Source organism: Mus caroli, chromosome 2, assembly GCF_900094665.2.
Source record: "Mus caroli chromosome 2, CAROLI_EIJ_v1.1, whole genome shotgun sequence".
Lineage (NCBI taxonomy): Eukaryota > Metazoa > Chordata > Mammalia > Rodentia > Muridae > Mus > Mus caroli.
Genome location: NC_034571.1, coordinates 29,720,924 through 29,733,166, shown reverse-complemented (window position 1 = coordinate 29,733,166; position 12,243 = coordinate 29,720,924). Strand labels below are relative to the sequence as shown.

The following is a 12,243-nucleotide window of genomic DNA, read 5'->3' as shown; positions in this document are numbered from 1 at the left end:
CTGGGGACTCTGGTCCTGGAGTGCTGGGGACTCTGGTCCTGGAGTGCAGGGCTGGTAAGGTAGTGTCAGGAAGCCTGGTGTATCTGAGCTTCTTTACTCGGGTGGACATGAACTTGCTTTATTTATAATTACTTGTAGTCAGTCTTTGCTACTTTGTGGGTTCTTTTCCTGACCTTTATCCCAGTCTCCCCATTTCACCCTGTCACTAGATCAGAGAGAAAGAAGGAGAGAAGAGAGAGACAGAGACACACAAAGACACAGAGAGAGAGACAGGGAGAGAGAAAGAGAGAGAGAGATCCCTACATCTAACTTCTTTCCTTTTGCTTCCTCTTTGACCATGGCTACTAACAAACCACAGGCAATCTCCTTGAAGGACCAACAGCCACCAACCCTGCCTCTAGGGGCCCTAGCATCTGAAAAGTTCCCAGAATTCCAAATGTCACACAATCATAGAAACTATCTTCAGCTGGCAAAACCACATCTCTCCTACAGCACAAGGCAAATCATAAATCAGATCTCTACTCCTGGGATTAAAACTAAAACACATTCTTATGTTTCTGGTTTCTCTAAGAAACCAGAACTCCAAAACTGTCACTACAATTACTCATGAGCCAACGCCACAGCAGCGAAACGGGGAGTAAGAAAACAGAGATCCTCATCTAAGGTTCCTTTATGGAATTCTGTACCCTGTTCTTGGTCATTATTTATAGGTCTGTGATTCTTTTCACATCGTCATGCCGTGAACGTTTCTGGACCAGCACTTGCTTGCTGTTTCCACACAGAGCAGCTTCCATGTCTCCTCAGCCACCCCCAATGGCAACTTATTTCAGCAAAGCAGCGGCCCCTCACTGGCTGATTCACGTGCTCGTTGGGCCATGTCCTAGCAAAATGTCATGGTGCTAGTTGGCTTTAACTGTCACTTTGACATCACCCAGAATCACCTTAGAGGGGAGTCTCAACTGGAGTATTACCTGGCCTCTGGGTATGATTGGGTGACAGGGGATTGTTGTGATTGTTAACTGACTAAGTCCAATGTGGATGGCACCTTCCCTGGGCAGGAAGTCCTGGGCTGCCTAAGGCACCCAGGGAGGAAGCAAGGATACATTTGTTTCTCTCCGCGCTTGACAGTGGATGGGACATGGCTACCTGCTTGAATTCCTGCCTTGGTTTCCCCTCAGTAGTGGGCTCTAACCTGGAATTGTAAGCCAAATAAACCCATTCTTCCTCACATTGCCTTTGGCCAGGGTGTTTTATCCTAGCAACGAATACTAGGGCACTGATATCTGCTATGTTTCATGTAAGGCCCCACGTTAAGTGCTGTAGCCTCATGAGGACACTTTACCTTTAGGAGAGCTCAGTAGAGATGGGTGTTAGGCCTATTTTAATATGAGAAATATAAGGCACAGTAACTATATCTTAGCCAAAAGCAAGAACACACTTATACACACATATATACACATGCATGCACACACATGTGCACATACGTACCCACAGACACATATGCATACAAATGAACATGCACACATACACACATGTGCATAAATACACATGGATACATACATGTTTACATTCATGTGCATGTACATAATCATATGCATATATACACATGTGCACACTCATGCACACAGATACATGTACATGGGCATACATACACATTCATATACATACCCACATACACATGTAGCTGCACATACATACACATGCACACACATACAACATACTAATGTGTGCACATGCATATGCATGCACAAACACATACACACATGTATGCCCAAACACACAGGTACTAAGCACCTTGCACATCTAGATTTTATATATCTATGTAGCAGGATTTGTTCAATAATTATTTATTAAGATACAATTTAAATACCATGTAATTTACCCATTTACAGTACACAATCCAAGGTGTCTGCCACCATGCTCCTTCTGTCACCACATGGAGACATTGCCTCCAGCCCTCCACCTTCCTGTCCCTACTGGCTGGCGCTTTCTGCATAGCCAGTTTCTGCCTGTTTCTGGTAACTCCTACACATTGTCATGTCGGGCTGGGGAAAGGACCCAGTGGATAAAGTGCACACTGCACAAACAAGAGGACCTGAGTCTGGATCCCAAGTGGGAAACCGAGGGATGTGCCCTGTCTGCCTTCCAGTCCTCTGTGGGACTGACCTGGACTCTAGTTCCTGTGCCCTAGGAGTCAGCCTGGCTCTGCAGCTTGTGCTTGTAGAACCCCAAGCAGCTCCCCTGCCTCAGTTTACCCATTCGTCAGGTGAGAAGGATGCTCCCTGCCTTGTAGTGTTGCTGGGGCACCCTGGTCCCTTTCAAGTTTTCCTATGTCTCTGCTACTTCTCTTGCTCTTTGAGGATAGGACGGCAGGACTGGTCCATCTCCAGCTCGTTCCAGGCTCCATCACACACAGGGATTTGTGGGCTGAGTGAGTTTTGTCAGGATAAGCTTTATTGCCCAGCTGATATCTCACAGCCTTCAGGTCACTTTGCTCAGTACTGGTCGCCCGCTGGTCCTGGTGCTCTGCCTCTTACGTTGCTTTACTATTTAAACTGTATATTATTTATAGTTTGCTGCTTGTTAGTAAGCCTGCCTCCTTTGTAAATGTCTGCTTGCTAGCTTTGCCTCTTCTTAGGTGAGGGCTCTGCTTGGAAATTAAAATCGCCTTGCTGATTTGCATCCAACCCTGGTCTGTTTTCTCCCTAAGGATTTCAAAGTTTTAAATATTTCCTTGATGTTCATTTCTGACAGCTAACTGATGTGTAATGTCTTTTGTATGGATATATGGCATAGCCACGAGGGATTTCCTATTCTGAATTTTCTGTCTGTTGAGCTCAGTCAGGAGGCCCTGTTGCGGCCCGTGCTCTGAGAGGGAAGCCAGTCCCCACGTTTGCACTAGTTGCTATCCAGTGGGCCCTGGGTTCTGCATCACAGGTGTAAGCACCTCCAGTCAAGAACCATTTCTCAAAGACTTCCCAGGGGACCAAGAGCCTCGTGGTCAGCCCAGTATCTCCTGAGAGCACTTAAAGCTTTGATTTCATGAAGTCAGCCAAAAAGATGAGACTCCTGTAATTAATTTAAAATATAGCCCGCTGCAGTCCATACAGCACTTAAACCCTGGAAGACTGTTTGTTTTAGTAAAGTGTTGTGTACTCTCCCTGTGTTCATTAGCATGACTGAACACATTTCTATTGACTATGTATAATATGTTTACTTAAAATGAGGCCTGCTTAAGCATGTGTAATGAATGAGTGGATCTGGTCTTAACCGGGCTGGCTGCAGGTGGAGGCATGGAGCCAAACTGTGGCAAAGGCAGGCACAATGCCTGCCCCAAGTGTTACCCCACAGGAGGTCTCTAGCGCATCTCCTTTAGGGCCTGAACTTGGGAGCTGATAGTGGCAGGTTGCTTCTGCACCCCCGTCCTCCAGGATGCCATCTCTGCCTCAAGGATGATATTTGCCATGTGGGTTAGAGACATTTCTACAGCTTGAAGATGCCATGTGTCCCTCTGCTTTCACTCCTGGGAAAGAACCCACAGGATTTGGGCATTTCAGCATGGCCTTTTAAAAACACATCCCCCTTTTCCTAAAACCTAGCAAGGACCCAACAATACTCTGATTCTACAGGTCCACAGGACCACTCTTCTGTCTGCCTGCCTGCAACAAGACTGTCTCTTGCTTTTCTTTATTGAGCACTTACTGTGTGTCCAGAACTGGCCAGGAAACCATAGTACCACATGACATTTACCTGAATTGCTCTGGAGTGGGCTTCCACTGGACAGGTCCCTTGTACAGATGGCAAAGCTGAGACCCAGGGGGTTTACGTGACTTCCGAGGTACCAGTGCTAGCAGTGGCAGAGCTAGGTAACATCCAATACAGGCAGAGCACACACCTGTAATCCCAGTATTTGTGAGGCTGAGACAGGAGCATGACAAGTTTGAGGCTGATCTAGGCTGCATAGTGAGACCCTGCCTCAAACAAAACCCACTACAGATAATGGAATGCTGAGAGTGGGAGAAGTCGTCTCCCCAGGGAAGAGCCCCTCCAATTGGTTATCCAGTGCCGAGTGGTAGGCCCTGATGTTGTGTACACACAAGAAACATTATACAGACTGAATAGGTTATATCTATATATTTAGGAATGTATACATAACAACGATTAAAGAAAAAGAGGCTGGGGGCCATGAATTTAAGAGTGAGTAAGGTAGAGGCCAGGTGTTATGAGAAGGGTATAGACAGGAAAGAATGGGGAAATAATATAATTACATTTTAATTTCAAAAATGGTAAAAAAAAAATTTAAAAACCACAAATCCAACTGAAAGATTTATGGACTGTTGGGAAAAGTTCAGAACCACAGATGGGCACTGTCACCAGTTGCGAAGCACCAGCCGTTGTGCCCAGACTGAGCAAGTGACTGCACAGAGCCACACACTGGCTCTCCTTCCTGTCCACTGCCCTCATCAGAGGCTCAAAGAACTGGTGAAGAAAAGCCACGTTTTAGACAGAAGAACATGAACTCATCAATGCAGAGGCGTGTACAACAGGAGACCAATGCTTTGAAACCTAGAACTGATGTTTGGCTCATAGCTACGAGCATCCTAAAAGCCACAGCCACCAGAGCAGTACACAGGAGGGTGGAGACCCAGGTCTGCACTGGGCCAAAGCTAGCCAGCTCTGATAGGCTCCTGGGTGAGGGCAGAACAACTGGGCTTTTTGTTTTTGTTTTTTGTTGTTTTAGTTTGTTGTTTGTTTGTTTGTTTGTTCCTGCCTTTCTCTGCCACAAAGGAAGGGGGAGCAGAGAGAAGGACTTATAGAGTAAAGGGGACCAAAGAGACCTGACAGCCCACTCCAGAGCATACAGCCTCTGGATGTAAATCCAGACAAAGGGCAGGGCATTGTGTGATCAGACAAAGGAGTGGGGCAGGGCGTTGTGCACTGATGGAGAAACTTGAATTTCAGACTGTGGATGAGTTCAGGAGTTCCCCTGTTGTTAGTAGAAGTGGCAGGGATGTGGCAGCCATGCCTCCTGGTGGGGTAACATGATGTAGCATTGGGGATTTGTTCCCTGTGTCCAGGAAAGGTAGAGGTGTGACCAGAGTGGAGACAGGAGCCAGAGTGCTGACCAGGGGCAGGTGGTCCTGCCTGCAGGTCTCACCCCATGGAATATGATTGAGGATTTCTATATTAAAAAATGAAAAAGGGGCCTTCCAGTGGGTGTGGCCTGAGGAAGCCGTGCAGGGACATGGCGGCAACCTGGGAGTCTTGGCCAGCGCATCTGGGGCCAGGCCCTGGGCACAGGGCAGGGTGACTAGTGTACTTGGCTGTCATCACCTGTCCTTGGGGGCTTCAGCAAGGGCAGGGAGCAGAGCTTAGTCCCTCTGCCAAGTGACAGGGTGGCCCTCCCCTTCTGCAGCCCTGAAGGGAGAGGCGGGCATCTCCAGCAGCCTCACGCCTTTCTGTCCTCCTTTCCTTAGAGGAGGTGGTCTTTAGGAAGAAGCGGCTCTGCATTAAGTTTATTCCCCGCGATTCAACTGAAGCTGCCATCTGTGACATCCGCATCATGGGCCGGACCAAGCAGGCACCGCCCCAGTACACGTTTATCGGGTAAGTCATGATGCTTCCTACCTGCTGTCTCTTCCCCTGAGAGCGGTTGAGCCACTCGTGGGCCCAAGACTGAGAAGTCAGTGTGGCTCACAAGACTCAGCTATGCTCCGTGTTGGTGTTCACCACTGACTCTACCTCAGCCTACATCAGCTTACACTGCAGCTGCTCGCGGTAGCTAGGGTCTGCTCTTCCCTGTGCAGTCACCTTTCAGGCCCCTCTACATCCTGCCCTGAGCCACTGTGAGCCTCAGCTCCTCATGCCGCTTATCAACCTGGGCCATTTTACAGCCAACCTGTCTGTGCCACTGGACGAACAGGTGGTGTGGGAAGGGAGGGCGAGGGAGGAAGGGAGAGGGGCCCTGCCCTCACAGAGAGGCTGTTCTGAAGGGAGAGATGAGCAGTGAGCAAGAAGATGAACAAGGTCGTCTCTGACTGTAACTTCTCTCCATGGCCTGTGAGCTGCTCCGGTTCAGATACCAGGCAGGGTTACTGAGCACAGATCTCCAAGTGATGAGCACCAGCTCTGAGGAGAAGCTGACCTGGGTGGGTGGATGGGAGTGAGTGTGACACATCCTGGGAAGGGAGGTCACCTGTGGACACACCAGGGCGAGTGCTGGGCCATCGGGTCCTAGTTGCCTTGGCAGTGATCAGGGCCTGACCCACAGCTGCTCCACAAGCTCTGAGTACAGGCAGATCCCAGAACTTCATTCTGGGCCCATGAGACTGAGTGGCAGGAAGCCCCACCCACCATGGCTTATGCCAGAGGAAGCATTGTTGGCTGACACAGCAGCCAGGCTTGGAACTCAAAGGATGAGAACACCTCATTTCCTGTCCCCTCAGTCCTCTGGTGGGACCCTACCTGATACCTGTTCCTCCAGGGAGGCATGACACTGCTGTCTCTTTGCAGCCACCCTTCAGAAGCGGGTCCAGAGACAAGATGTCTGCCTTCCTGAGCTTCCCATCACAATGCTAGAATTCAGGGTCCTGGGAGCACCCCTTCCTGGTTACTTCTGCCACGGAAAGGTCCTCCCTTCATTGATCAGCCTGAGCTAGGAGTAAGGACCAGTTCAGTGGAGCTCAAGGAAGAGTAGTGAGGGGGCGGCTGTGCCAGTCTGAGCAGGGAGGTACAAGGTCAGGGGCGGGGCTGGGTGCATACTGCACCCAGTGGGTTGAGACTGGGGTCTCACAGCTCAGGTCCCTTCAGTCCTTTCCGCTGTGGATTCCGCACTCTCAGAACAGACGACCAACACACTTTTTTTTTTTTTTCTAAATATTTATTTTATGTTTGTGAGTATTCTTGCTGTCTTCAAACACACCAGAAGAGGGCATCAGATCTCATTACAGATGGTTGTGAGCCACCATGTGGTTGCTGGGAATTAAACTCATGACCTCTGGAAGAGCAGTCAGTGCTCTTAACTACTGAACCATTTTTCCAACCCCCAACCACCACACTTTTAAAGCAGACTTGCATCTACTGTTTACATCTCTTATTACAATACTATTTTAAGAGGATGCAGTTCTGTTTTAAGCAATTCTGAAGAATTGATTTCATCAGTATTTGTCAATTTATAAAACTAGAATTTTCTTCCTTGATAATATTTTTTAATTGCAAAAGTATAATTTTTATTTCATCTTGGGCCTAGCATCCTTTCCTAGAGAAAGCATGATTTTTAAGAGAAGTGAGTTGAGGATTTAGAACCAAAGTCACTTAATCCAGGTGCCACATGGTGAAGGCCTGTGCTTGCCCTGTGGGAAGCAGATAGCTCAGGCTAGAAAGGACACAGCCTGCACTGAAGCAGGCAGCCTGAGGCCCCGTGGAGGTGGGTGAGCTTGCTGCTGCTGTAGTTGGTCTCGCTCTTACTAAGGCAAGGTCAGGTTTAAAACAGCCTCCAGCCTACACCCGGGACCCACAGAATAAATGTCTTTTATTTTTTGAAGAGATGCTGTCCCTTGGCTTCCATTTCCATAGACACAGTTCTGAGGCAGCAGGGAGGGCCTGTGTGCAGCAGAAATGATCCTGTTCATTGCCAAGGGTGAGCTTGCCTCATTCCCATCAGGTGTGCAGTGCAGGGCACACCACAGTGGCTGTCACATCATAGGAGACAGTGGCTCACACCACAGGAGACAATGCATCAGGGCACACCACAGTGGCTGTCACACCACAGGAGACAGTGGCTCACACCACAGGAGACGATGGATCTACTCTGCTGTGCTGTTTTGTGAGCTGTGAGCCTCCGGATTGATGGCTTGTGGCCATTATCCCAACTGACCTTGGTGTGAGGCCAAGTTTAGTGATTCCTAGCTATTAAGGGCCAAGTCTTGACAAAGCAAAGGGTGCGGGCAGGCCAGCAAGCAAGGCAGGGCACCCGGAGCAGGCAGGCCAGCATGCTCAGTGGGTGAAGATGGTTACATCACAACGGCTTGCCTTCGAGACACGGCTGCACTCCTGCTAGGCTCTGGTGCAGCACCCAGGGCATGAGAGAGGTGCTGGGGCCTCCCTGGGGTTTACGGCAGCTCATAAATGTGGTAACAGTTAACTCAGTTGCTCAGGTCAGTGCTCCAAGCTCAACAGTGCATTGAGACTTTTCTTTTCTTCTGCAGGGAACTGAACAGCATGGGCATCTGGTACCGAATGGGCAGAGTGCCAAGAAACCATGACTCGTCTCAGCCCGCCACGCCCTCCCAGTCATCAGCCTCTTCCACCCCAGCCCCAAACCTTCCCAGGTGAGGTTTTGTTGGGATCTCATCATGCACTTACGTGGTCTGAGCCATGCAACAACGTAGAAAACACCCACTTACGCATCAGCTAAAACAGTGCAAAAGATAGCTGAAAATTTGCAGAAGTCTAAACGTGGGCCTTAAAAAGTCACGGTCAGAAATCCACGAATTCCACTTATGTAAAGTGCACTCTATATTCTATACTGTGTGTATGCCACAGGTTTCTAACACGGCAGGAGGTGTGGCTTCTCACCCTTAATCCTGCACTCAGGAGGCAGACCTCTTGACAGCCTGGTCAACAAAGCAAGTTCCGGGCCAGCCAAGGATACATACATAGTAAGACCCTGTCTCAAAAACCAAACCGAAAGCCGGGCGTGGTGGCGCACGCCTTTAATCCCAGCACTCGGGAGGCAGAGGCAGGCGGATTTTTGAGTTCAAGGCCAGTCTGGTCTACAGAGTGAGTTCTAGGACAGCCAGGACTACACAGAGAAACCCTGTCTCGAAAAAACCAAACCAAACCAAATAAAACAAAACAAACAAGCAAACAATTGGCTTGCCATTCAAATGAGCTTATATACACACAGGGATGTGTGTGGCAGCCAGGTGGTCAGCGCCCAAGGGCAGAATTCCCTCTCAGCTCTGCCAGCAACTCATCTGACACCCAGCAGGGTGGGTCAGCCATCCCTAGAAGCAGTCCTTAAACAGAAGTGAGTTTCCAGAACATTCCATTCAATTATAATAATAGTTAATTCCAGGGAGGCCGCTCTGCAGCTGACTGCACTGGTGCTAGTGGGGTAATATGTCTGAACTCTGCAAGCAGCAGTTGAGGAAAGGCCCCCACAAGTAAGAAACAGGGCGTCCCTGGGGAAGCTGATAGGGATAGCACTTGTGAATTAAGTCTGAGAGACTGCAGAAATGAATGGAAGGAGGGATGACAGATGGCTCACTGCGGGTTGAGGTGATATGAGACCACATTGAAGAGCTGTCCATGGGAAGAGGTGGGTGTCTTTCTTTAGCAGGACAGAATGGGTGCCAAGCCAGCCCCTCCCCCACCCCATGGAGCAGCTCCCCTCAATAGGCTGCTCTGCCCAATGCAAGTTGTCCCTCCAGGCTGAGCATCCACTCTCTGGGGAGAGGCTACTGTAGTGACCCCAGACCAAAAGACAGAGTCTTTTGTACTCTGTGCAGGCCTCCCACACCAGGAGCAGTGTTTAAAGGTGACCAGTTGAGTCTGTCTCTGCTCAGGAGTGTGGGGCTGGCATGACACAGGGTGGGCACATCTTCCTTCTTCACTGACTGGTAATGCTATCATGGCTCTGTCCTGGGCCACTGGTCAGGGGGTCACCATAACTTCTGCCAGCATCATTTCAGGTCCTCATCTGTGCTGGGCGGGGTCAGCTCAGGCTCTGGTGCCCATGGTCAGCTGCAGAGACTACTGAGCCTTTAAGACTCCACTGCCTTGAATAACTAGAGCCAGTCCCCCAAGACATGTGGTCTAGAGGAGCCCAGAAATGGGCATCACCTTAGGCAGATGCTAATTCCTATCACATGGAATAAAGCCATTCTAATTTGTTTTCAATTGCTGTGGAAAAACATGGACCAAAAGCAACCCGGGGAAGACAGTTTACTTGGCTTATACATCCCAGTCACAGTCTATTATTGAAAGACAACAGAGCAGAAACTGAAGCAGGGACCATGGAGGAGTGTTCTTTTTCCATGGCTTCCTCAGCCTGCTTCATTGGAGCACCCAGGACCACCTGCCCAGGGGTGGCACTATCCCACAGAGCTGGGGTGTCCCACACTCGCCAATCTGATGGAGGCATTTTCTCAGCTGAGGCTCTTTTCTTTCCTTTTGACCCTAGCTTATGTTGAGTTGACAGAAACCTTAAAAGTACAGGGCTCTTACTATCCCAGAGGAGACAGGGAGAGTGCTTGTCCTGAGCTTGCCTGTCACAGGAGAGCCAGGTCACCTACTGTCACAGCAGGACTCTGGGAGCTGGTGGGGTTGGAAGGTGGCACAATCCAACAGAGTGCTCATAATACTCATTTTATGACCTGGGTGCAGTTTATGGTTTACAATGGCTGCAAGGAAATTGGATCAGTTCTGTTTTACTTGCCAAATAAAACAAATGTCAAAATAGTCAATATAAAATGTATTCTAATTTGGCTGAGTTAAGTCAGCCGGCTTTGGCTTTCAGGAGGATCCCCCTGTATGCAAATGGTGCTGTGTCTCCAGCTCCTCTGTGGTGGGTGTTGATTTACAGGCAGGGTGCATGCTGTGGGAGCCTCTTAAGTCATCTGGGTTTGGTGTTTTTATCTTTTGTGGGTTGGCTTGAATTTTATTCTTTTCCTATTCAGATTCTTTGATTTTTTTTTTTTTTAAAGAAAAGAATCAGTGGTTACTTGAATTTTCTATTAAAGTAAGGAAGGGTTGAGTGTGGATTTTTTTTTACTTTTTTTCTTCCTCAAGATGCTGGATCTCTGTAAGAGACTCAGTAAGGAGTGCAGGCTTTAAGGTGACATGAAGACCGCTCTCCCCCATAGGCTGCACCCCCCTACCATGCCCTCCCCCACTCGGTGACCTTCTGTCTCCCAGCTCCAGGCCCCAGAGTTAAGTCAGATGGGTACCCAGCACCCTCCCCCCTATGCACTCCCCCATTCCTGTCTTATTCGTGAGTCTTACCCGTCCCCGCCCCTCCCACCGCTGGGCTGCCTTGCTCAGGTCACTTGGGGAGCCCCTCTCACACTGGCCCAGCACATGTGAAGTGTAAAACCCATGCTTTTCAGCAGTGAGGACCCCATGTTCTTCCCCTCCAGATGACTCCCCATCCCTATCACAGAGCAGTGAGTGCTTGGGGGAAATTGGCAGAATATAGAAAATAATGGGCAAACAAAGCCCATTTCCAGTGAGGAAATTCTCATAACCTTTTGTTACATTTCCTTCAAGCTCTTTCCCCTGTGTACTTTTATGTAGGTGACATCATCGAATATATAGCAATTTCGTAATTTTCCCATGGAGCGTTAAACTGCAAACATCGGAACACTTTCCTGGTCTTTGTGTGGGGACACCTGATCCAAGCACCAAAGCGTAGCTGCCAGGAGCGTGGTGATGGGGTGCCCTCTACTGGCCAGCTAGGAGGAGGCAGGAGGCACGCTGGGTGGGAGCCACAGGCAAGAGGGAGATGAGGTGGTGGCAGGCAAGAGCCTGGGAGTCAGTTTCAAAAGCAAAGGACATGTTCTCTGCCAACGCTTGGGTTTAAGCATTCCCAGCAGCTTTCTGGAGAGCTGTCATTTCTAACTTTACTTTAGACAAAAGGGGCATTGGCTGACCTTTTCACAGGTGACAGGCCGTCACCTTTGTCATCTTTCCCAGGAGCAGGCAGTTCCCACCTGGGCCTCCCCACTGCTGCAGAGGCATTCATGGTAAAAGTTGATCTAGAGCCCTCCCCCTTGCCTTCCTGCACAGAGATCTCTGGGTAGGCAGGATGCTCATTGGTGATGTCGGCAAATTAGATATTGAGTTCAGTGGAGTTTGTGTCAGAAGCCACATAAGTGTCTTGACAGAACTCATCCTCTGTCCAGTGAGCCCTAGTTTCACCCACTCTGCTTAGATCTCTGGTCTTGTCTTGGACCTGGAACCTGTATCTCCCTCCAGGGAGTAAGCATCCATCCCCTGCCCACTAGTGTTGCACACAGTATCCAGTAGGATGGGGTGCCTAAGGGCTGAGGGCTGATAACTTATCTCCCTACCCATCTCTGGGCTGGCCTCAGCCAACTGGGCCAGCCTTGAAAGAGGTCTGTTCTGCTCAGGGCTGCCACCTGGGAGCACGTGTACCAATAATGGAATCGTCTTCCAACAGAGCACCCCATGCCTTCTCACACATGGGGACTCACATGTGACAACAGAGCACCCCATGCC

General features: G+C 49.4%; 1 protein-coding gene across 1 annotated transcript in view; it reads left to right on the top strand.

Moving 5' to 3' along the window:
* The window catches only part of Mvb12b (multivesicular body subunit 12B), a 157,380-nt gene that overhangs the window by 54,521 nt on the left and 90,616 nt on the right, over positions 1-12,243 (top strand). Inside the window, exons 5-6 of the mRNA XM_021153581.2 lie at positions 5,478-5,607; positions 8,208-8,330. Coding sequence (XP_021009240.1) covers positions 5,478-5,607; positions 8,208-8,330 — 253 coding nt within the window. The remainder of the gene's footprint in view (positions 1-5,477; positions 5,608-8,207; positions 8,331-12,243) is intronic.